Genomic DNA, 23,929 nt, shown 5'->3' on the forward strand with positions numbered 1-23,929 from the left:
GTGTATAAGAAGCTAAGGTACCTAGGTACCTTTGTCTATTTAGGTAGGTAGGTACCTGACAAGGCGGGCGGCACCAGCCACAATCAGATCGAGAACCCGTGTAGCCGTGGCGCAGCCAGTCGCCGCATCGCATTATCGTTCCACCTTTGCCCGGTTGCGTCACCGAGCTGGCGCCTTCGATAGCGGCCCTGCGCCTGCACCTGCACCTGCACCGGCACCTGTTTGGCGCCGGGACCAGCCCGCAAACACACCATCCTGTGTCTACCATCTCAGATCACCAGTGGCGCAAATCAACCAACCTTGTTCATTCACCCCAACGACACGCCTTACCTCAAGCTATCCAACGTCCCTATTTTCGCTTTGGACCTTCTTCTCCCGTTTTGTTCTTTCCTTTTATTTATTTTTCTGACAACGTGCCCGGTTAACTCGACTCAGGGACAGGCCATCGCACAAGCCACACAAAATATAAACGCACCTATAGCTACCCCTCGCTCACACCCTGTATCCCACACCGGACTTTAGCACTTGCGGGCCAAGGTGGGGCAGAGGAGAGAGATAGAGAAAGAGGGAGGGAGAGGTGCCATCGACTTCTAGAGCCTTTCCTGCATCCACGGATCTTTCAGACCGCCACCTTGGGAGAAGGAAAAAAAAAACAAAAAACCAAAGACTCAAGCACCTTCTCGAGCTTCTCTCTTCCACCTCGTACGACAAAGTACTCCTCCCCACGAGGCAAGATACACTTTACCCACCAAGGTCTTGCAGCTTTCGGCAGGCATAGCCCCTCATCATGGACGAGGACATCTCCAACTTCGTCGCCATTACGGCTGCCAGTCCAGAGGCCGCACGCGGCTTCCTGGAGATGGCAAACAACAACCTCGAACAGGCCATCCAGCTCTTCTTTGAGAGCCCCGACATCCAGAACAGCTTCAACACGGTGCCTGCTGCCACTCCATCAACAGCGCCCCCAGTGCCCGCCAGTACCCGGCCCAACGTTGGACGCCGAGACGACCGCGGCGTCATTCACATCGACAGCGATGACGATGGCGATACCGCCATGACGGTCGATGACATGGACGATAACTTTGGACAAGACGACTCTGATGTCGCGGCTATCGCCCGCAACGCGCAGGAGGAGGAAGATGCCGCCATGGCTAAGAGACTGCAGGAGGAGCTATACGGAGGTGGCTCCGGCGGCGGTGGCGGCGGCGGCGGCGTCCTCGGTGGTCAGGATGACGTCAGGTCACCCATTGCAAGAACCACAGAAACGCTGGTTGGAGGTTACGAAGGCGATGACGGCGTGGACATGGACACCATTATCCGGGCGCAGATGAGGCAGAGAGAGGCGGCTAGAGCTGCTGCTCGAGGTACGTTCCTGGCGAGGTGTTGAGCCGACGGCTCCCGTTACTGACGTTGCACGCATGCAGGCGGCTCTAGGAATCCTTTCAGCCACAACCTGTCGATCTGGGAAGATGACAGCCCGGCCCCTGCTCAACCGTCCCAGGCAGCCCCGAGCGAAGGCGGCGCCCGTGCCCAGCGACTCGCTGAACTATTCCGACCTCCCTACGATATCATGTCCAGACTAGACTGGGACGAAGCGAGGCAGGAGGGCAAAGACGAGAAGAAGTGGATAATTGTCAACCTCCAAGACATGAGCGATTTCAACTGCCAGGCTCTGAACCGGGACATTTGGAAGGACACGGCAGTTCGCCAGCTGCTGGAGGAGAGCTTCATCTTTCTTCAGTACGACAGGAGCGCCATGGCGGCGCAGCAATACATCAACTTTTACTTCCACGGCAGCGGACACGAGAACCCCGATAACTACCCGCACGTTGCCATCATCGACCCGAGGACAGGAGAGCAGGTCAAGGTGTGGAGCGGACGGCCATTCCCCAGCGCCTCTGAGTTCCACGCCCAGCTGGCCGAGTTCCTGGACCGCTACAGCTTGGCGGCCAACAGCAAGAACCCCGTGGTGGACCAGGCGGCGCCGCGGCCCAAGACGGTCGACGTTGACCGGATGACGGAGGAAGAGATGCTCGAGATGGCGTTGCAGAACAGCCTCGCGGCGTCCAACGGCGGCAGCAGCTCCAAGCCCACGCCGAGCGTGGTCGATCCTGACGCGCTGACCAAGTCAGAGTCTCCCAAGGGCGAGGCAGCAGGCGCTGCGGCAGAGGCGGCAGCGCCGCCGAGCATCTGGGCCAAGATTGCTAGCGACAAGCCGCACACGGAGCCCGAGAACAACCCGGCGACGACGACGCGGATACAGTTCCGTCATCCTACCGGACGAGTCATCCGGCGATTCAACCTGGACGACCCGGTCAGGCGCATTTACGAGTGGCTCAAGGCCGAGCCGCTTGAGGGCAAGGACGGCATCGAGTTCGAGCTGAAGCGGATGCCCCAGGGCCAGGACTTGGCTGAAGAGCTTGAAAAGACCATCCTGGAGGCCGGGCTCAAGCAGGGAACCGTCATGATCGAGTTCATCGAGGACTAGACCCCGATGAGTGATTCAGTTTGGGGCTCCTTGGTATTGTGGCGAGGGTGAGCGGCGGCAGAGAGACGACATGTCATTTGGGGGGGGTGCAAAGATGCATCCCACTAAGGCCGAAGTGAGGGTGCCCGGCCATGGCCAATAGATGGGGTACAGGACTGGCGGGAGGAGGCTTTTCCCATTGATTTCGAGGGTTCGTTCGTTTGGGATTTTTGTTTTCTTCTTTCGTTACTCACGCATACCATGACCATGACAATGTGACGGCATCGGCTGGTGGCCATCGAGGGCGGGTAGGGATGCAGTTCGGCCAAGACAGGGGCAGAAGGGGCCGATGAGTGCCTCGGAAGACAAGCCAAGGGTAGACGATTACGGCATCAATAGAAGCTGGAGGCCAAGACAGCTCGAACACGGGAAACACGATGGATGTATGTGATGATAGTTTTTGTGAGACGTGAACAAGAGATGTGCTAGCGCAGGTGCAGATGCAGGTGCCGGTATCCATGTTGCGCGCCTCGATCCCCAGACGACTTGTTCCACTTCCCGGGGACATACGAGGCACGGTTCCAGAGGACGACGTCGACGACGTTTACCTTAAAGGTATGGGCGTTTCATGGCGAGGGCAGCCTAAGCTTCGTTAGGACGGTGGCGCGTCGCGTGGCCACCCAGTCGAGCATTGCGGACGGGTTCCCGGACGGGGCCGTGTCACCGCGGACGAGAGGGACGATTTTGGGAGGTGCAAAGCATTTGACAGACGAAGAGGTGGTCTGTGCACACTCGCTTGTGATAGCCGTTGTTTTGGCTGCCGGGGGGCCGCCGACGTTTTACTGGACAGGGAGCTCAAGTAAGTAGGTATGTACATACCTATGGTAGGTTACTTTGTGGAGGAGGGAGGGGGGAAAGTCGAGATCAACAGCAACAACAACGGTTGCTGGTGAACCGACCCCTCGGTTGCGCACCCAAGGTACCGAGTCCGTATTGTATTGGTTTCTGTCAACATTGGGTGAGAAATGGCCAATGAGGGGGGAGTCGCACATCGCACACACGCACACACACACACACACAAACATTCACAACGGTCTGGAACCAGAACTTGCGGGGGAAAAGTCGCAGCAACCCCGTCAAGTTTGCTTTCCAGGAACGGGTCAAGGAAATAAGCGCGCCTCCTTCTTTGTGCCATTTCGTCTAGTCCGGTCTGGTTCAGGTCTGGTTCTGGTCTGCCTCTATTACCCCACACTCTGCCTCGTGTGTATGTTCATTCATCCGCCCGTCTCTCTCCTCTCAAAGTACCTACCTATCTTACTTACTTAGTTAGGTGCCTCCCTCCCTCATCTTGCTTCCTGTCTCCGTCACAGCCTCTTGCCCAGATGATCTAGGCTGGCTGAAGTCGCGCACACAATTCAACCAACTGACACTTCAGAGACGGGACGGACTCTCTTCCCTGCTGGCCAATTGCACCCCACGACTCTCACTTTGTTTCTTTTTTTCGCTGGCCCCCCCCCCCCCCCCCCCTCCCTTCCCTTAGGCTTAGGCTGCGACCACCTCATCTTACCTTGGAGCTCTGTCTGCTTGTTTAGCTTCATGGTGATTCCCTAGTGTAATTGGGGGCATTGACGTTGTCTAAGCACATCTAGACGTGCACCCAACTTGCGAGGAACGCGAATCCCACCGGCCCGCTTTACGGTGTCTCACCGAGACCTGGAACTTGATTGGAATATTCCATTCCTCTGCTGCCTCCTTGAAGAAAACGAGAGACAAGAGGCAAAGCAACGACACGACCGACGTACGACTGCCGCCGCCGCCCCCCCCTTCCCTTGGGACCTAATCACCGTTAGGCCCAGCCCGACGCTCAGCAGCAGCCCGGCTAACTTTTCTCTTTCCAGATTATCTCTTCTTCCGGCGTACTCGACCGATATCATAACGGACGGATCCCGTGGCCCTTCTTTTAGGCACGCTCCATTCCAGCTCGATAACGACGACAATCGCATCCCGCCGTTGTTCCCCCACCGCCTGCTGCCGCTTCGCTCAACCCCAACGCCGGGATCCCCTCTTCAACCTCTTCCTTGCTCCCCCCCCCCACTCCACCCAAGTCCAAAGTCCAAATCCAGACGAGAAAGCGAGGCTTTCTTGCCCCAAACAACACTCGAATCTCCCGGACGACCTCTCTTGTCGGCGCTACGAGAGACGAACCGTCGGGAGGCACCTACGAACCGCCACAGCGACCGTACGTTGCTGACGAGCCTCCCACCGCAATACTGCCATTGCGCTCGTAGCACGCACACGACTCTGTTCAGGACATACTCTACTACCTATTCAATTGCCCAACCTACGAAATAGCGCCAAGCTGAGCTCGGCGCCTTCTGTGTACTGCAAACATGAGTGATCGCGAAAGAGGTGCCGACGAGAGCAACGAGGCCCTTGACCCCAGCCTGCTCTATACGAAGGAGTACTGCATCGGTATGCGCCGCCCTCCCCGGACGCCTCTCTTACTACCTTCGCTGACACTCAGTTTTCTCAAGGCGGAGGAAGTTTTGGCAAGGTCTACAAAGGGTAAGCAACAATCAACAATCCCACGCGGCGGGACTAGCCCGCACGCTAGCCTGATCAAAGAATGCTGACCGATCCCTCCCTACAGAGTTGACAGGCGCACCGGCCATGCCGTCGCCATTAAGATCATCGACATAGAGAGCGCTGAAGACGAGGTCGAAGACATCATCCAGGAGATCGCCATCCTGTCTGAGCTGCAGTCGCCCTATGTCACGAAATACTACGGCTCCTACGCCAAGGGGGCCGAGCTATGGATTGTCATGGAGTTCTGCGCCGGGGGCAGCTGTGCAGACCTGATGAAGCCGGGTCTGATTGGGGAAGACTACATTGCCATCATCATTCGCGAATTGCTCCTCGGTCTCGACTACTTGCACTCCGATAAGAAGTTGCATCGCGACGTCAAGGGTAAGTCCAGAACGGGGCGCCGAGGACACTTCGTCTCGGTGACAAGATGCTAACGTACTCTTGATAGCTGCAAACGTTCTCCTTAGTTCCAATGGCCAGGTCAAGCTTGCCGACTTTGGCGTCTCCGGCCAGCTCTCTGCCACCATGACCAAGAAGAACACCTTTGTCGGCACTCCTTTCTGGATGGCGCCCGAGGTCATCAAGCAGTCGGGCTATGATCACAAAGCAGACGTCTGGTCACTCGGCATCACCGCGCTGGAGCTTGCCAACGGCGAGCCGCCCTACGCCGACATCCACCCAATGAAGGTGCTTTTTCTGATCCCCAAGAACCCGCCACCGCGCCTTGAGGGCAATTTTACAAAAGCGTTTAAGGATTTCGTTGAGGTGTGCCTGCAACGGGACCCAAAGGAACGGCCCACGGCCAAGGATCTGCTGAAGCACCCCTTTATACGCCGCGCCAAGAAGACGAGCTATCTTACCGAGCTGATTGAACGACACTCCCGGTGGGCCGCGACACACAAGGGTGACGACGAGGAGAGCGACCAAGGGGGCGACGAGTACTATGAACGCCAACAGGTTGACGAGGACATGTGGGACTTTGGTACCGTAAGGCTTGTCGGAGACCGTGGTGGCGTTGTTGCCCGGCCGGGACTCGGCGCCCTGGACGAATCAGCCACCAACGCTAGAGCCGCCAGGTCCTTGGAGAACGCGGATGATTACGGCGAGCAGTCAAGAGACAACAGCGCTGCCAAGGTTCGCGATTTCGGTCGCGAACTTGCCGTAGCCTCGGATACTCTCAAGGCAGCAAGCGCCAACACCGGGACGTCTCGTCAGGCATCTCCCCAACGAAAGCCCGTGGTGACAAATGCGACCCAACCGCTGGCCAAGGCACCCCTTCTAACGTCGGCGGAAAAGATTCAGAGAGCTCCAGAGACACCGCGGCCTATTTCGCGTCTGATTCCACCTGCCGTTCCCGTCAGTCAGTCTCCGGACTATGACCGCGAACTGCAGGCCCAGCTGCAAAAGGACATAGGCCTACTGAGTCTGGGCCCCGTGATCCAGCCGGCGGAATCGCCAACCGAGGAGACGACGCCGCGGCCGCCTCCCCACGGGCCCCGGCCAAATAATAACAACAGCAACAACAAGGTGACACCCATTAGCCTCCCAGAGATTCCACCATACCGCGGAAACCCGCAACCGCAGCAAGCGCCGATCAGGATACCGAGCCAGCCGCCCGGTGGGCAGCAATATCGCCAGCCCTCCGGTCAGGCGCCGGCTCCTCTGCCCAAGACTCATGCTCTGCCCTCCAAAACACAAATCCCCACACCGGAACCGGTGACCCCGTCTGCGTTCCCTGCGCCCGCGCCGTCCAGCCCGAATGGGGAGCTCGACGCGCTCAACGATGTCATCTTCCCCGCGCTCGAAGAGGCGTTGAAGAGGAGGCAAATCAGGTTGCAGCAGGTTTTCCGGCCCCACCAGAGCTCGTCTAGCACTGTCGCCATGAACCAGGTGACTCCCAAGCAACAAAGGGCGGAGGCGGCCCACGAGAAACTGCGCAAGCTTGTATATAAGCTCGCCCATGTGTGCAAGGAGATTGACCACTATGACAAGGCGGAGCCCGTTGGCATGGGAAGGGATGTGGGCACCTTTCTAGAGGGACTCTTGGAGGAGATTTTGGTCAGGGTCGAACCCCTCGACGAGGAGGACATTGAGGCGTGAACCGTCTGATGGCCTAGACGAGTTTGTGCGAGACGGGATGGTAGACAGGGAACATGCTTGACGGGGCAGGCGGCGACACGCTTCGACGCTTGGGAGTCGCCATTGGGATGAAAGATGGGAGTGGACGGCAATTGCTGCAAATCCTGTTGACGACACAAGACAATGATGGACGGCGTTCTGGAGGATATGATCGGCACATGAGAAACCAAAGACTTGATTACGAAAGAGAAAGCATCGAGGGGCTATTGAGATGAGTTAGACGACAGACATGCACGACGCGACGGTCGCTTGGCCCGTCTCTGTCCTCCCAGCTCGCTATTCAGACTTTCAGCAACCGACGGGTGGCAAGTCTAGGATTTGAGGGACGGAGGCAGGGAAGGAAGGACGGAATCAATACGCCATTTTTCTAGTTCCCTTTGTATTATACCCAGAATCTACCAAGAATAGAGTAAGTTCTCGCCCCCGCTCTCCGAGACCCCGCGGGTGAGCCAATGCAAATGCGATGCAAAGCACACAAAGTTGCAGAGGGGGCTGGGGGCTCTAACGTGCCCGGCTGGGCATCATGAATAACACGGGAGGGTGTATTTTGTATGACTTGAATCCATCCCTGATGCATGTTGGAACTGTTTCTTCAGGCGATACGGCGTACGGGGGGGGGGGGATGAATTTCAGCAACAACGGGGACGATGGGTTGCCCCGAAGAGGGAGAGAGAGGTGGGATCGTATGACGGACGATACGGGGGATTGGCGCATCTGGCAATGATACCTCGGAGTTTCTACAGAGGAAGTATATCCTCTCCTCGGCTTCAGTTTTCTTCTTTTTCTTTTCTTTCCTTCTTTTCCACATTGTGGATTTACGGAAATTTACTTCCATAATACATCGGCTTGTGTTCCCGTCTCTGTTCCCGACTAAGCAGGGTCTACCATTGACAGAGCGCTTCTGGGGCAACGAGATACCGCCGTCCAACCAAACCACATCAGACAGCGGAAAAAAGAGCCCGGTCACCACAGAGTGTGTCCCGGATGGGTCAGGGGGGTAAGGGAAGGGAAGGGGGGGCGGTTGACTCTCACCAAAGCGTTAGACGCATTGTCCAACTGCTCCATGTGGACGACCCCAGAGCCCGGCAGTGAGGTTTGCGGAACGAGAGGGTCCTCGGGCGATTGGCCTTCTCGATCTGGCAACGAAGACGTGCTGCGTCTTGATCGCCACTCGCCGGTCAGCGACCCTGTCGTAGGTTCTCACGGGCAGGGCGATGGTCAGCGGAGCATCGGCGACTTTAGTGTGACGCTGTCGGGGAATTGCCTTCGCTCACGTGGGTGACAGCGGCGGGCGAGATGGCAGGGCGCCCACATGTGTACCGGTAGTGCCTTAGACCTCCACGAATCGCAGCGGTTCTTAGCGTCCAAGTCACAGAAGGACGCTGACAGCTGCGCCTCTAGAGGGATGCTGGCATGTGCACATATATGACGTCTTGGCTTGGAGGCGTCTAAATGGGGTGGCATGTCGTTTTTCATGGTCGTATGTACCCGAAGGAAGTCAGGGATACAGGGGTTTTGTGGAAAGAGTTTACTGCGACAGCGATTCAGGGCACATCAGTGTTGTTCGACTGAGCTTGTACCTCTTTGCCGAGCCCAAGATTGGTAAACGGGAACTGCTCGGCGGAGTACGAGGAGGCAATGGACGACAGAACATGATCTGCCATCCTTTGACACTCGGCGCAATGTCGAAGGGCCCCATAGGGATAAAAAAGTAGCCGTACCGGGAGGAAAGCTACGCTCCCCTTACAACAGCAATCCCGGTCCGAAATGCCCCGGGAATCTCCCGGCCGGCTCCGCATCGGAACAGGGGAACGGTCTCATGCCGGCTTGCTTAGATGTTTATGCCGATGCATGACCAACGCCGAACGACGTCGTCCTGAAGAAAAATAAAAAAACCTGACATATGCGGCTGAAATTTTCTCTTCTTTTTCGGAGGTTCAACGTGGTCACCAACTTGTTAGTGGTTAGGACGCTTTCACGCTGGTGGGAACCTTCAGGCGTACTGCGTCGGCTACACATATCACAACCACTTTATATAGTTCAGCCCTTGGCAGTGCCCTATGGCGGTTCACGTGTTCATTTACGCAATGGATAAGCATAGCCAAGGGTCTTGAGGCTTCGCACCTGGTAACATAAGCACTCGGTTCCGATTTTGTGTTTGATCCGGACCCTTGTCTGATTGACCACCTCAAAGTCCATCCATCGACTGATTGGAAAGCGGTACTATATATGCGTGTCTGGCGCAGCACCACGATGCCTTCATTCATTGGCCAGAATGTCATAATTGTTCTCCACAAAAACGCCCGGAAGGATAGCAACCAAAAGGTGGAAGGGATATTCGGAGATAAATCTTTAGACAAATCACAAATCAGCAATGATGTAATGAGCGCTAGTGGTTCGGTAGCAACATGACAAACGCTAGCCCCTACGAGTTGTAAGTAGACGTAGTCTCTTACCAAAAGAACCTCAGTCAGCTTGGTGATACGAGACATGAAGGCCAAGCGGCCACTTGCTAGGCGCTGCAAAGTTGACTGGACGTAAGCTGAGGTTGTGTGACGTCAGGGGAGGTCTGGCATTTCAGTAGTTAATACATGCCGAATACTCCATGAGAAAGATCCTAGTGCTTAGGAACCAGCAAAAATCACATCAGTTGAAACCCCATAATAACACGCATCGCCGAATATTACATATTTACCTTATATCTACTCTTCCTGTGATAATAACAAGAACCACAGTATTACAATGTTTGCCAATAAAGAGGCCGTCAAAGCCAGACGACAAGAAGAGGAGCAGAAAAGGAGAACGGAAGAGGGAGTACAGCTTCGGAAGAAGCAGGGACAGGACTCAACGACTGGCGAGCAGGTGTGGTTTTCTCGACGCGTCGAAGACGGATGCCAGCTGCACTGGGCCATCATCACGCACGGCAACAAATACACACTCCGGCTACCCGACGGCATTCCGTCACGGGAAAAAGTACCGGGCAGCACTTTTGAACCCCCGCGCGAGTACGAGGCCAAGGTGGTACCATGGTCACTGAGAGAAGAGAGAAACCGGCTGCGAACGCTGGAGCTCACCAAGCCGCGGAACAAGGGGCACACACGAGACTATACCGTCTGCCAGATTGGCTGGACGACTCTCACCAAGGATGAAGTCAACGCCGAATGGGAAGCCGCACGCAAAGCAATCGCAGTGGAAGCGCTTGGGTTCGACGACTGCCGAAACCTCCTCAAGAACTTTGCTTGCATCATCAAAAAGCCTGACGGGTGTGCCTTGGACTACGACTGGTTCGCCGAGAGCCTCGAGATACCGTCCCACAGGCTGCACGAGATCACCCCCGAGAAGGCTATCATATCCTTCCAGCACACGTTGCAGAATAGCGGGTGGCTACTAGCTGGCGCTGGCGCCGGAGCTGGGATTGTGTACGGTACTTATAAGGTAGAGGAGAACATGGCATCGATTGGGACGCAGGATGGCAACCCCGGTACAGCGGATACCAGTGTTGAGGGAGTTTGCGCCGTCTGTTGGTGTTGTAGTAGTTGCGAGAGCTGCGACTGGTCTTGGTGTTTACCATGTGCATGTGCAGGAGGGGCGTGCTGATTTCTCAAAACTATGTTATCTTCGATTTCTATCTGTTTTTACCCGTTCAAAATACCGTCCTCTTCCCTTGTTCCAAGCAGTCAGCTGCGCGAGATGCCAGTCGCTGGGAAGTAATAGTTAGTAATGGCACTGGGTGCGCAGCCCGTAATTAGATTGAACAAACTCTTAGTTTTGTGCATGATGTATGACCACAAAGGGAGCAAATACCAGACACGCTCATATTCTGAAACTGTATCCGATACCATATTAATACACATAAAAAACGATGTAAGTCAATTATTAACCGTTCTCCCCCGAGTCCATGAGGAAGATATGCGTGACAAACGAATAAACAGCGAAGAACCCTCAGTGTCTATTAATAACAACACTGATTATATCGATCTAGATAGGAGGAATTTTGAAGCCCGATTGACGAAGGTTCTGAAAAACACCTGTTGGATCGTACTTGGCAGATGCAGCCCTTAGCTTCTCGATAGAAGGGTCACCGTAGGATGAAATGGCATCTTGCAACTTGTGTGCATAATTAAGGAATTTCCAACCCCAGCCCAAGTCAAGAGATGCAGCATACGATTCAACGTCTTCCACAAAATCTTGGACGTAAGGGAAGGCAGTTGTCTCGTTGTCAGCTCCATTGATAGCAAGCGTAATGAGAAACATGATGCCGTTGCCTTTGTCGATGTAATGTTCCAAGCCGAGAATATTGCCACCATTGGCAACGCCTTTGTCGACAATCGACTTAGTAATGGGCTGAAACATGCAAAGAGTGTTGAAGCCAGAGGCGCCAATGGCCTTCTCCAGGTCCTCGTTCAACGCCGAGTATTTCTGGACAGCGTAGTTCATGATACGGGCATCGTTGGCGAAGGCGAGGGTGAACCACACGTTGCGTAAGCCGCCAGGCGAGTTAGAACCAAGCTCACTGGCAGCAACTGACATGAGGGCGACCTTGGTAGTGTCCCGAATGATACTGCCAGCAGTATAGTATCCATCAAAGACAGGAGGGGCGACCTCGGCTAGAGTGTTCTGAATGGCAGCATTAAGGAACATGCCACCATTGGCGGGGACATAGCCCCAATAAACGATTGAAGAGCTGTTTTCGTCTTTTTGGACGTTTTCGACGAAGTCAACAAAGGCATCAATGACTTGAGGTCCAGACTCTAAATCGTAATAGAGCTTGCCACCCCAGACGACGGGCTTTGAGGGGTCCGGGAAATCGATGACATGCATGTCGAAGCGAGTGACAAGGCCAAGGTTGGCGCCACTGCCTTTCAAGCCTTGCCACAGATCAGGGTTAGAGGTGGCATTGGCGTTGACAATGGAGCCATCAGCGAGGACAACCTCGAAATTTGCGACTGTGTCGCATGCAAAACCGTGAGATGCCGAGTGAAGTGAGTTACCACCGCCGGTGATGAAACCACCAGTGCCGACAGTTCCGGCGCGGCCACCGGTCACGACGACGCCGTGAGGTGCAAGCGTGTCGTATACGGTCTGCCAGTGGCCACCGGGCTGGATGGAGGCAAGTTTGGTATTGTTGTCGTAGATGGTGCTATTCATATTGCCAAAATCGATTGTGACACCCTCCTCAACACTGTTGGAGCCCGCAAATGACCCGTGGCCCCCACCACGCACGCCAAACGTGCAGTTGAAAGTAGCGAGTGTTTTGATGATAGTAGACACGTCCTCGGCAGTTGACGGCTGAGCAATACACCACGGGTTCAGAGCGGCGCTGACGGACCAATATGATTCCATGCGGTCCGTGTACTCGGCCGAGTCGGGAAAGAGAACCTTGCCAGCCAAGCCCGATATGACACTCAGATTTGAGCACTATATACTGATGGTCAGTACTATATCAGCAACACCCGAATGGTCTATCATGTGGCACCTTGACAGGAGAGGGGGGGGACGGCAACACACGCATGTTGTTGACTGTGAGTAAGATTCCCCTGCCACAAGGGCAGCGGACACAGCTATGGCGCTGCTCGCTATAGTGCCTGATTTCATGACTAGGCTCGACTCCAGTGAGCGTTGCGTGATCGTGGAAGCGCGGATCGGACAGAAGAAAAGCTTGAAGATGCCGGACAGAGCAAACACGGATTGAGGAGCTGGCGCGGGGAACAGACAAGATGGTCTTTGTTGTACTGACGATCGTGAACACTGAAGCGAATTGCTAGTTGTGCTCTTGTAATATCTTTATATATCGCTAGGTAAGCGGTGTAATTTTGCTATCTTACCGGCGTCTAACCTAATCAGGAAGGCAGCCGGAAATACCATGCAGTACTGACGAGGGCTACGGTCAGCGTGGGTTAGGATTCGTGGAACGGAACATGGTATTTCTGGTTGTTGAGGCTTAGTGGTTGCTAGATACAGTCAGATGCGGGCAAAATACTCGCTACCATATCAATACATCCAAGAAAGTCTGGGCTGAGGTACAAATACAAGGCGTTGCCCCTTCAGGTCGCGTAGGTGTACAATGATAGCCGCACACAGTAGTAAAAAGAACACACAGTTGGAGAGAGATTAGTAAAGCAAAATCGATCAAAACAGCTTCAAAAAAGCAGAAGCAACGATCTTCAGACGCCTAAGTAGACTGAGACAGAAACGAAAGTGAGCGTGTCTCTTGCTGTAGTCAAGGTGCCGTGTCGTGATTATCTACTATCTACGTCTATCTAGCTATCACCTGTAATTTTCTTACAAGCTAGGCATTTATCACAGGAGGCTCATGTATGTGTGGCGGTTGCCGTCAGCTACACCACATGCCATGTTATATAAACAAGCTTAAGGGCCCCCTTTATATAGGCCCTCTACTTAGGAGATTTGTCTTTATATAATTTAAGCCTTTTCTTTACTTATTTATATCTCCTTATTTGCTGTGTGCTCTAGCTTGTGAGAGCATTTAACCCTGACAAAGGAAATTGTATTTCTGAGGCACATGTGTCTGTATCTGTCAAAAGTGGTATATAAGGCCTGACTTCTTACAGATGTGAAACAGCTGAGGAGTTCCACTTCTTTCGCGCATTTGGGTATGGTCGTATGTGACTGTTTGGTGCATTGAAGATGATTATAGCCAGAAACCGAAACCTGTTCGTCAACTCCAGCGGGTAGATGAGGTGCCTTCCCGTTACCAATCGACATTAACAATGACAGAGTGTGCTTTAATCGACAACAATATTATCATCAATATATACAGTGAGATCTTTAACATAAGAGAGTTAAAAAAGTAAACAGAAAAAGAGGAATAAAAACTATTATATTGTCCCTGACCCTACTCCATTTCCTTTTGTAAGTATGAGGTGAGGTAACCCCTCTGCCCAGCCCTTACTAGTACTGCTTGCCGCTCTTGGTTCTTGGGTACCTAGTTCAGGCAAGGTGCCTCGTCAATGTGCATGTGGAACACGACCCAGCGGTCCTGGGGGCCGCCATCCGCCATATAGGGATCTCGGTACATGTCATTGCCGCCGGCCGCGCCGGGGGTCCGTCCTATCCAGTAACCCAGCTCGAGCATTGGAACGTTCTGCTGCGATAGGTTCTGCCAGCGCGCATAGTGCAGGCTCAGGTCGCCATTCAAAATGCCTCCCAGAATGGTCGAGATATCGGGGGTGCCGTTCTCGTCGTTGGGCAACCACCACACCCATCGTTTACCCACATCGGAAGGCTGGAGTAACGACACGCATACTAATCAGCCAAAGTGCAAAACAAGTCATGGGGTAGGGGGGAAAGGCGACCAAAGCTTCCTCACTTACATGGCGGGAGGTCTCCGACAACGCCTTTCCATCGCGTTTTCTCGTAGTGGGCAGCCAGCAAAACGTCTCAGACGCCTGCGCGGCCCGCCTAAGTCCCGGGCCGGCAGCCTTGGGGTTAAGGAAGACGTATTGCATGACAGCGTTGGGGTCGAGTTCAGGATTGCGTTGATAGTGCGCCCTGAGTTTCTCTGCCGTGATGGCCTCGTCGTAGGCTCCGGCAAATATCTCATCATAAACAGGCTGCAACGGTCCAATCAGGTCTGACTCCTTGGTGAGCAGAGCGACGCCGAACCCGACCATCCTCACATAACGATCCATCTCGCAGTTCGTAGCCCTGCCTTGCAAATCCCGGGCCTGGGAGGCCTCGAACTCGAGGGAACGCTTCACGTTGGTGAACATGTCGCCCAGTTTTGGGCGCAGAATCGTGGCCGGGCACGGCGGGTACTCCATATACTTCTCGAGGAGCAGCTGGAACTCCTTGTTCTGCGTTCCTCCAAAGGGATCATCGTCGCCGCGGGGAACAACGGGCTTGGGGGGCGGTTCGCAACAATACGCCCTGGCACCGCCGAAGCAACCGTTGCTGGCGCCCATGCCGCCAACCTCGGTGGCCAGCTTGATCTGGCCGCTGGGACAGCTGTCCTCGCAGATGAAGTCCTGTTCGAACCTGCGCGGGCTCGCCTTGTTGTGCCAGTCGCACTTGGAAAACGCCGCCGGCTTGGGTTCCCGGCAGCAGTAGTGCTTCGTCCCGGATATGCACGGCTGCTCGCCCCCGGCGGCCATCTTTGACGAGAAGATCTTGTTCGGGTAGTCGCTGGGGCAGTCCTGGTTGCACGTCGGCGCCTCCCCAACCCACTTGCACGACCCGTAGGCGGAGGTGGATTCCTCGCTGGTGCAGCACGCCGCCTGGTGCGAGAAGTTGCAGCCGACGCGCAACGAGCCGACCTTTACCTCGTCGTCGTTGCACCCGGGCATGCACACGCCGCTGTTCCTGTGGCTTCCAAACTTACCAATCAACGTCGATACCGTCAAAGTCGTACTTGTTCATCATCTTGATGAGAGAGTCGATGAAACTTTTAGTGGCAGACGTTGAAGCAGCCATGTCACCGAACGTGGTCTGCGTCGGACCGGGATCATTAAAGGCCCACCCGCCCACCGCAATCCGGATCTTGATGTCTGACTGGATAAGCTTGATGGCGTTGATCCGCTGCATGAATTGCGCCGTCTTGGAGTCACCGGCCTGTATCTCAATGGTTTTTGGGTCCATTGTGGCGAAGGAGAAGATGATATCGGTGTAGTATCCGAACGGAATCTCCTCCAGCAGCATGCCGTAGCAGGGGCGGTTCGTTGTGGACCAAGCTTCGTAGTAGCCGACCACACGAGTGATGGGAGTATTGCCGACGCTGCATGATGGTTGCTGAAATCCCAATCAACAGTTATCAGTCAATGAATTCACATTTGTTCGTTTTGGATGTTTGTCAAGAGACCATCAGCGGGTGTGGATAATGGACTGACCTTTACAGTTTCGTCGCCGCAAAAGTCCTTCGTCGTACCACAGAATCCAAACTTGCTGCAGCAGACGTTGAGAGGGCATGTCTCGGACTTGCTCCATTTTGAACTGTCCCATCCTGGGTTGCAGTCTGGGGTTGCAGTCTGCTTTGAAATCACAAGTACTTAGACATCCGGTGCTAAGCCAACATCGAATTAGTTCCATTTCCCCAACAATTACACATGGCATTTGTCTTCTTGCCAGGACTTTTCGACCTGGTGCTTCTCACTCACCCGCAGAAATCAGGTCCGGCGCCACAATATCCGGACTTGGAGCAGCATCCGATGGGACAGAGTTGCGTTGCGCTACATTCTGGACCTTGCTGAAGAGACAGTTGTAAGAGAGAGAGAAAGGAAACCAGAAACAGTAACAATTTTGCCATAATGAGCCTCTTGCCTCCACCATTCCCTATGCTGGTATTGTATGCGCTCCTGAGTAAGCCGTTTGATCCCTGATAGGGTAGCTAGTAGGCCTCTGGGGACTGGCAGCGTTGTGCCCCCCTTGGCTAGGCTATCAGCCTCTTCATTTCCTTTTATCCCCTGGTGCCCTGGGGATCAAGCGCGACGTAACGATTCGAGATGTCCGTGAGTAACGGAGCCGAGTTGTTGACCGACTGTTCCTTCATCCAGGAAATTCCTTCGTAGGCAAAGCTTTTTGGGGGGTTCGTCTTTTCAGAAAAGGACATTGCGGTAGAGTTCGCCAAACTCCAGCATAGTTGCTTCTCATATGGAAGTCTCTAGGTTATCCTTTATTTTCTTGCGCGGCTTTGTTATACTGCGACCGGCCGACCAGCGGCCTAATGGTCCGGCGCTTGCCGTTAGTTCCACCATACTAAGCGAACGATGGAAGCTTCGAACACGCCGCCGTGGCCTCGTGATGGTCATAACTACCTACCACCACATTGAGTGAATAACAGCGGCGACTTTAGACAATAGCTGGCTCAGAAATCGACTCCGCCACATATGCTTATTTACTCTACCTGGACAAAAGGTTATGCAGCTAGCTATATGGGATCGCCATTAGCGGTCCAGCTGATCTGCCGCCTCAGCCCTTCGATGCTAAGCATCACAATTCTAGGTGTGGCTTCCTCTAGGTATGCGAAGATCTGGGTCCAGGTGAGTGCCGCATGGCGCATCGCAGACGACAGGCCTAAAGCCATCTTCTCTGCTCCTACGAGAGCGTATAAAGATGATGCCCACAGCCCTCCCTCTCCCTGTCAGGCAACTCCATTTTCATCTCCATCTTCATAGGTAGAGACATATTGTTCACTCCAGGGCTTTCCTATGCTTGATCCCGCGAAGAAATATGCAGTTCTTTAACACCGTCGCCCTGGCCTCCAGCCTCATCAGTGCCGTCAATGCCATCGCCGCCCCGGCTCCCTCCCCGACCAAGTGCAATGCCGACAACTGCCTGCGCCAGGTCAGGGCTTCAGCCTTCCCTACGCGCTCCGGCACCGCAGACTGCCAGGCCTTCCAGACCGTCACCTCGACAGTCGTCACGACCACCACCGTAGCTGCCGCTGCCGCTGCCGCCGGTAAGGTCAAGCGCGCCGTCGTCGACCCCAATATCATGATTACGCAACTTGCTAAGCGCGCCGCTCCTGCAATCCCCACGTACGCCTCCGGCTGCTCTAACTCGGCCCAGTACGCCTCGGCCTGCTCTTGTGCCGGCGTCACTGCTTCGACCAAGACGGTCACCTCAACAGTTACCTCGACCTCTACCCCCGCCGCCGCCTGCCCTACCGGCACCTACGCCATCCAGCAGCAGGGCAGCGCTGACGGCAACATGAATTACGGTGTCCTCGCAGAAGACACTTACATCAGCGGCAACTCCTTCTGGGTCGACTTTACCCAGACCGTCGACCTCGCTGGCGCCTCCAAGTTTGACTTCGTCGCCGACTCAGCCAACCCTACCTTGTGCCGCCTTCGATCAGTCACTATTAGTTCTGCCATCAGTCTCGTCACCGACCCCAACGGCCGATTCAACCCTGCCCATTTGTTCCGTATCTCTGACCCAGCCGTAGTCAGTGCCAGTCGTTTCAGGATGAGCCCCGTCTATTGTGTTAAGGGCGCAGCCAACAAGCTCCAGTGCACCGCCGTCGATTCTGCGGGCGTTGCTGCGCCCGAAAATACCCTTTATAACGACATTGGCTTTCTCCGCATTGGTACTGCTGATCAGGCAACCTCGCAGTACTATATCCTCGTCACCGCTTAAGCGGAGGCTGCCCACCCTGGAGTTGCTCGCCGATGATGCGCTGTTTACCCAGAGACCAGTTACGTCGCTTCGAAATAGCTACAGCAGGGAACTAGATTGAGTCACTCCTAGCTTAATAAATCAGATAAGAATGATTGGTTGTTAATGCTAGGGCTTTCTATTAAACGCTTACTGTGATGAACCGCAGCGTCTGGTCATTTGAGAGTAAAGTAGTTGTCCTATTAAGAAACTACGTATGAACTGGAGAAGTAGTAGAAATACCCTTCTCACATGGTCTGTGCGTGTGGTCCGCCACATACGTGGCGGTGCCTACTGGTACTAGCCACACGAAGCTATTCCAGCTTCACGACACTTACACAATCGAATCCTTAATTCCACCACCAATCCCGCTTGCCCACTCATTGATGTGAATGCCTGATAAGTGAGCTTGGTCCTGCGGCGAAGCCTCAGAAGCTCTGCACGTGACGAGTGAAATCAGTGAGATCAGCTTCGCAGGGCGCCTGGACTACTGTTGTTTTTTCCCTATTTTTAGCCCTCATACAAAGAAATGTTCATGAAGCGTAAACACCTCCCCTCGATGTTACTACTACGTCTAATAAGGAAAGCAATTTGCGATGAGCGGAATCGAGCAACAAGCCAAACTCCAACTCCGTAAGATCCGCCGCTTCAACCCGGACCCCTATTACTAGATGGACAGCGTGGTCGCTAGATGAACAGCGTAGTCGCTAGACCCTGCGCTTAAATGAGACGGCTGACAGGGTTAGCGGATCGATGGTCTAGAAGTTCGGGTTTGGGGGATAAAGTGCCCACTAGCGGTAACGGAGGTTGTAGGAAATGTTTGCGCACGCCCGGAGGCTCGTCTTATGGACGTTTCGAATGAGCGCGAAGTCGAGTGAGCTATTGCTCACTTAGACAGCTGGGGTGAGTTATGTGGTATCGTCAACAACGCAGGCATCATGCACCCATGCGATGGTGATGCGGAAGAGTACCCGGTCGATATCTGGGACAAGACTTTTGATATTAACGTGAAGGGCGTCTGGTACGGTAGCAAGCATGCTGTGAGGTCGTTGCGCAAGCATGGCAAGAAGAAGGGTAGCATCATCAACACCGCTAGTATGGTTATGTTCCATCGTGGGATCAGCCACTCCTCAAGTTGCCTACGCTGGTAGCAAAGTTGCAGTCATGGCATTTGCCAGAGAGATGGCTATGTCCATGCTAGAGAGGGTAAGATCCTGTTGGTTTCACCAGGTTGGTGATACGGTTAACCGTACGTATTAATAGGCAGTGACAAATAATAGGGGTAAATACTGGTTCTGAATTATACGTAAAGGAAAAGAAACTATTAAAGGATTACGTAGCAAATCTACTGCGTAATATCCCTATGAATCCGGTAGATCTATAGTAAATTAGCTGTAGTTATTCTAGCCGTTTAGCGTTAATCTATACTACTAATATCTAGGTAATAGTTAATATTATAACACTAGTAACCTTCTAAAGTGCTATAAATTATCTTATTTTTTAGTTATTTATAAAGGGCCTAAAAACGTAATAAAAACAAAAAGCTAAGAAGTATTTAATACTTTTTATATATATAACCTATTATATATATAAAACCTATTTATTTATTTATATCTCTAATTAACTACTATTAATTAACTACTCTAGCGCTTTATTAGGTAATACCTTTATAAATCTATCTACTAGGTTATTTTTTTCTTATATCTATTAGATCTTATAGATCTTATATTACTTATATAACTAGTAAAGCGTTATAATATTAATTATAAGTTACTTCTTTTTAGTAGTACTAAGCTTTATAAGGTACTTATAGAGGGAGTATAAGTTAGTATAAAAGATTATTAGGATTTATAGTAACTTAAGGTAGTTAGTAATTATTATAAGTATAGTGCTAATTATATAAGTAATATTAGTGCTAGTAACTATACTATAGACTTTAGAGGCTAGTATACTATATATAACTTTTTTATACTTTATTAAGCTAAAGTAGATAATATTACTATTAAGTATAAATTTCTTATTATTAGTAGTAGGTTATATAATATTACTTTTATTAGTAAGTATAATAATAAAGCTAAGTTATAAGGTAAAATTATAGTTATTTATAAATAAGCTATTAATAAATATAAAGAGCTTTATAGTTATAAGATTAATTAGCTAAAAGAGTAGGCTATAGTTAAGGTAACTTATTTACTATTTAATCTAGTAATTAAGAGCCTTAATCTCCTTCTTTATAGGCTCTTAGTGTTATATAGTGACTAAATAGTTAAAGTAAGCCTTAGGTTAGTAAATTAATATAATATATACCTTATAGGCCTTTTACTAAATAAAATCTTACTTAGTAGTAAGTAAATTTATATTAACAGGCTAGAGCTTCTTACCTTAATCTTTTTAGTAAAAATTTATTTTACTATTATAGCTAAGGGAAAGCATACTGCTATTAAAGGTAATAAAATTATTAATAGTTAATAGTTACTTAGGCTTTATAGTAAAGGTTACCTTCTTAAGCTTTTTCTCCTTATAGATAGAGAATCTATTATCTATAAGGCTAATTATATTATCTATTTATATACTAATAAGGCTAAAATCCTTATTATTAGGTAATAAAATAAGTAGGTAAAGGTTAAAGGTTAATAAATCTATTTAGAGATTCTCTTTATAATAGTAGTTATATATAGCCTACTAGTAGGTGCCTGCCTTAGTAATACTATAGAGCGGCTTTATTACTTTTATAATAAAGTTATTAAGGTAAAAATAGTAAATTTATATAAGAAGTCTTATAAGAATAACGTAGTTAAGTGGTATTATAGATTAGGTATACGCTTAGGTAATATTATATAACTAGAGGTAAAATCTATATTATAAAAGTAAAGGGGTAAAAGTAAGGATTAGTTACTAAGCTATCTATTAGATTATAAGTAACTATATAAGAATTATTTTCTTACTATTATTAGTATAACCTTAGATAACTAACTATAATTTCTTATATAGTTACTTAATTTTTTTTTAACCTTATATACTATATATAACTTAAAGATCTATATATTACTATACGTTTTCTTATTATAGGTAATAATTTAAAATACACTATAGTTAATAAGGGCTTTTACCTCTACCTTATTAAATTCTTTAAAGGGCTTACTAGGTTTAGTAATAATACCTTTTTTTTATAGTTTAATAGTAAGTATATAGTTAGCTTCCTTCTTTATAGTAAGGTATATATTAAAGACGTTAATAGTAAGGTGTATCTTATAAAAAAAGGTAGTAATTAGGTTCTTTTATAAGCAGCTATATCCTTATTATAAGGGCAGCCTGTTATTAATAATAATAGTATTATATACTTCTTCTATAGATTTACCAGCTATTATAGGCTCTCTTATACTTATATAGGCTTATTATTTCCTTTAGCTAGTGTAGGCAGTAGCGCTAATTAGCCTTCTTCTTATACTATATAGTATAGTTTTACTATAGTAATATAAGAATTATATAGGCTGTAAGGTAATTTAATAGTATAAGTAGTACTATTATTAGTAAGTAGGTAAAATAGGCCTTACTAGCTATTCTTTTTATACTATATATAAATAAGTAATTAAAGAGGTAGCACTATAGTATTTATTATATCTAGGCTATTATATATTACTAGTGTATTATATACTTATCTCCTTATGTAGATTTACTACACTATATTTATAGCCTTTTTTACTACTTTAGCTTGTTATATAGTAGAAGGGGTAAGTAGTAACTTATCTATAATATAAAGGTATACACTAAAAACAAGTAAGGTTAGCATAAGGCTATTAGGGCTAGTGGTATTATTAATTATTATAATATTAACTATTACCTAGATATTAGCAGTATAAATTAACGCTAAACAGCTAGAATAACTACAGCTAATTTGCTATAGATCTACTAGATTTATAGGGATATTATGCAGTAGATTTACTATATAATCCTATAATAGTTTTTTTTTCTTTACATATAATTTAGAACTAGTATTTACCCCTATTATTTATTACTGCCTATTAATACATATAGTTAACTATATTACTAACCTAGTAAAACTAATACTAATTAGTAGTTAACTTTACTATAACTACTACTAAAAATACTATAGATTAGTAAGGTATTATAAGAAGAGCTAATAACGTTATTAACTACTTATAAAGGCCTAAAGTAGGCCCTACTAAAAAACGTTACTATAAATACCCTTATAACGCTATTATACTATATGCCTTTATAGGTTAATCTCTAAGATAATAATACCTAACCTCCTATAGTTAGTAAAGGCCTAGTAATTTATATCTATATATATAAGCCTTATTACTTTATAAAAGGCACTCTTAACTATAAAAAACACCTTACTTTATACGCTAACCTATTATTAATTAGTAACTATTTACTTTTTACCTTCTTTTTGTTATAAGCTTATAAAGCTTACTAACTTTTTTTTTAAAATATTTTTTTTTATTTTTTTTTTAAGTTATTTTATGTTACTAACATAATAGCCTTTATTATCTATAAGCCTATTATAAGCCTTTCTTTTCTAAGTTTTTTTATTTAACTATAAGTCTTTATAATTACCTATACTACTAGTAGTAAATCCCCTAACAGATATATACGCCTTTTAATAGTAGTTAAGGGAAACGCCTATAACTAAGAGGTAGTTAGGCTAACAGAGGGTAATTATAAGTAAGTAACTAAGATAAGCTACTAAGGTAAAAAAGGCATAAGTAATACATAAGGTAATAACACCACTAGGCAGCTAAGGGCAGTTTACCCTAAGTACATACTACTACCTAACGTAGCTAAGTAAGTAGAGGTAATTATAAGTAAATACTAAGTGCTAGAAGGGCTAAAAGAGTTTATCCTTACTAACTAATAGCAGAAGGACTATATTACTAAGTTACTATAAGATCTTATAGCTACTAAGAAAAAGAATACGCTTACTACTATTACTATGTTCTATATCTCTAAGTATAAATACTATAACTACTTATATAATATCCTTTAAGAGAAAGCGTAATTTAACTTTAAAGATTAGTTAACTAAAGACTTTATAGCGTTACTATATAAAGTAACTAAGAAGTTATATAACTACTTTATTAGTTAAGAAGTATAAATTAAGTAATTAAAGAATTTAATAGTTATATTATAACTTTATAAGGCTACTTATAATAATAAGTAAGTTATATAAAATAAAGAGATAATAGCTACTATTACTTATAAAACTAAAGGGTTTAAGAAGTAGCTAATAAATACTAATTTCTATAAAGATATTACTAATATAGTAGTGTTACTTATTAAGGCTATACTTATAGCTAAAGTAACTAAGTAGGTAGTTACTTATAAATTATTAGTAATTACTAAGGTAACCTTATATAATAATTTATTATTTATACCTCCTTTAGCCTTATTACTATAGAAACCTTAGATAATAGTAATAATATATAAAGTATAAGTCTAGCTACGTTTTTTAACTATAGTAACACTTAGTGTAACTACTACTATAATAAGTAAGTAAAGTAGCCTAACGCTAAAGTAATTAATAGACTTAATAAAATTCTATATAAATAACCTAGGTTTAATATATAGTAGCAGCCTATATAAGACTATTAACTTAAAGTT

The 23,929-nt window shown here is 48.8% G+C and overlaps 6 protein-coding genes across 6 annotated transcripts; 4 read left to right on the forward strand and 2 right to left on the reverse strand.

Annotated features, from left to right (window-relative positions):
* Positions 1-787: 787 nt before the first annotated feature.
* Positions 788-2,488, forward strand: GLRG_09001 (UBX domain-containing protein; the record flags this gene model as incomplete). The annotated part of the gene is made up of 2 exons (XM_008099686.1): positions 788-1,364; positions 1,425-2,488. The coding sequence occupies 2 exons, from the start codon at positions 788-790 to the stop codon at positions 2,486-2,488; spliced, it is 1,641 nt and encodes a 546-aa protein (XP_008097877.1).
* Positions 2,489-4,857: 2,369 nt separating this feature from the next.
* GLRG_09002 (uncharacterized protein) lies at positions 4,858-7,153 on the forward strand (the record flags this gene model as incomplete). The annotated part of the gene is made up of 4 exons (XM_008099687.1): positions 4,858-4,939; positions 5,002-5,032; positions 5,118-5,434; positions 5,502-7,153. The coding sequence occupies 4 exons, from the start codon at positions 4,858-4,860 to the stop codon at positions 7,151-7,153; spliced, it is 2,082 nt and encodes a 693-aa protein (XP_008097878.1).
* A 2,781-nt stretch (positions 7,154-9,934) lies between these two features.
* GLRG_09003 (uncharacterized protein) lies at positions 9,935-10,695 on the forward strand (the record flags this gene model as incomplete). Its single annotated transcript, XM_008099688.1, has 2 exons — positions 9,935-10,611; positions 10,680-10,695. 2 exons carry the CDS (start codon positions 9,935-9,937, stop codon positions 10,693-10,695), a joined length of 693 nt encoding a protein of 230 aa, XP_008097879.1.
* Positions 10,696-11,170: 475 nt separating this feature from the next.
* Positions 11,171-12,535, reverse strand: GLRG_09004 (FAD binding domain-containing protein; the record flags this gene model as incomplete). The annotated part of the gene is made up of 1 exon (XM_008099689.1): positions 11,171-12,535. One exon carries the CDS (start codon positions 12,533-12,535, stop codon positions 11,171-11,173), a length of 1,365 nt encoding a protein of 454 aa, XP_008097880.1.
* Positions 12,536-14,138: 1,603 nt separating this feature from the next.
* Positions 14,139-15,850, reverse strand: GLRG_09005 (chitinase; the record flags this gene model as incomplete). The annotated part of the gene is made up of 3 exons (XM_008099690.1): positions 14,139-14,438; positions 14,527-15,514; positions 15,564-15,850. The coding sequence occupies 3 exons, from the start codon at positions 15,848-15,850 to the stop codon at positions 14,139-14,141; spliced, it is 1,575 nt and encodes a 524-aa protein (XP_008097881.1).
* Positions 15,851-17,377: 1,527 nt separating this feature from the next.
* Positions 17,378-18,286, forward strand: GLRG_09006 (uncharacterized protein; the record flags this gene model as incomplete). The annotated part of the gene is made up of 1 exon (XM_008099691.1): positions 17,378-18,286. One exon carries the CDS (start codon positions 17,378-17,380, stop codon positions 18,284-18,286), a length of 909 nt encoding a protein of 302 aa, XP_008097882.1.
* Between the last annotated feature and the right edge of the window lie 5,643 nt (positions 18,287-23,929).

This window comes from Colletotrichum graminicola (assembly GCF_000149035.1).
Source record: "Colletotrichum graminicola M1.001 genomic scaffold supercont1.44, whole genome shotgun sequence".
In the NCBI taxonomy this organism is placed as follows: Eukaryota; Fungi; Ascomycota; class Sordariomycetes; order Glomerellales; family Glomerellaceae; genus Colletotrichum; species Colletotrichum graminicola.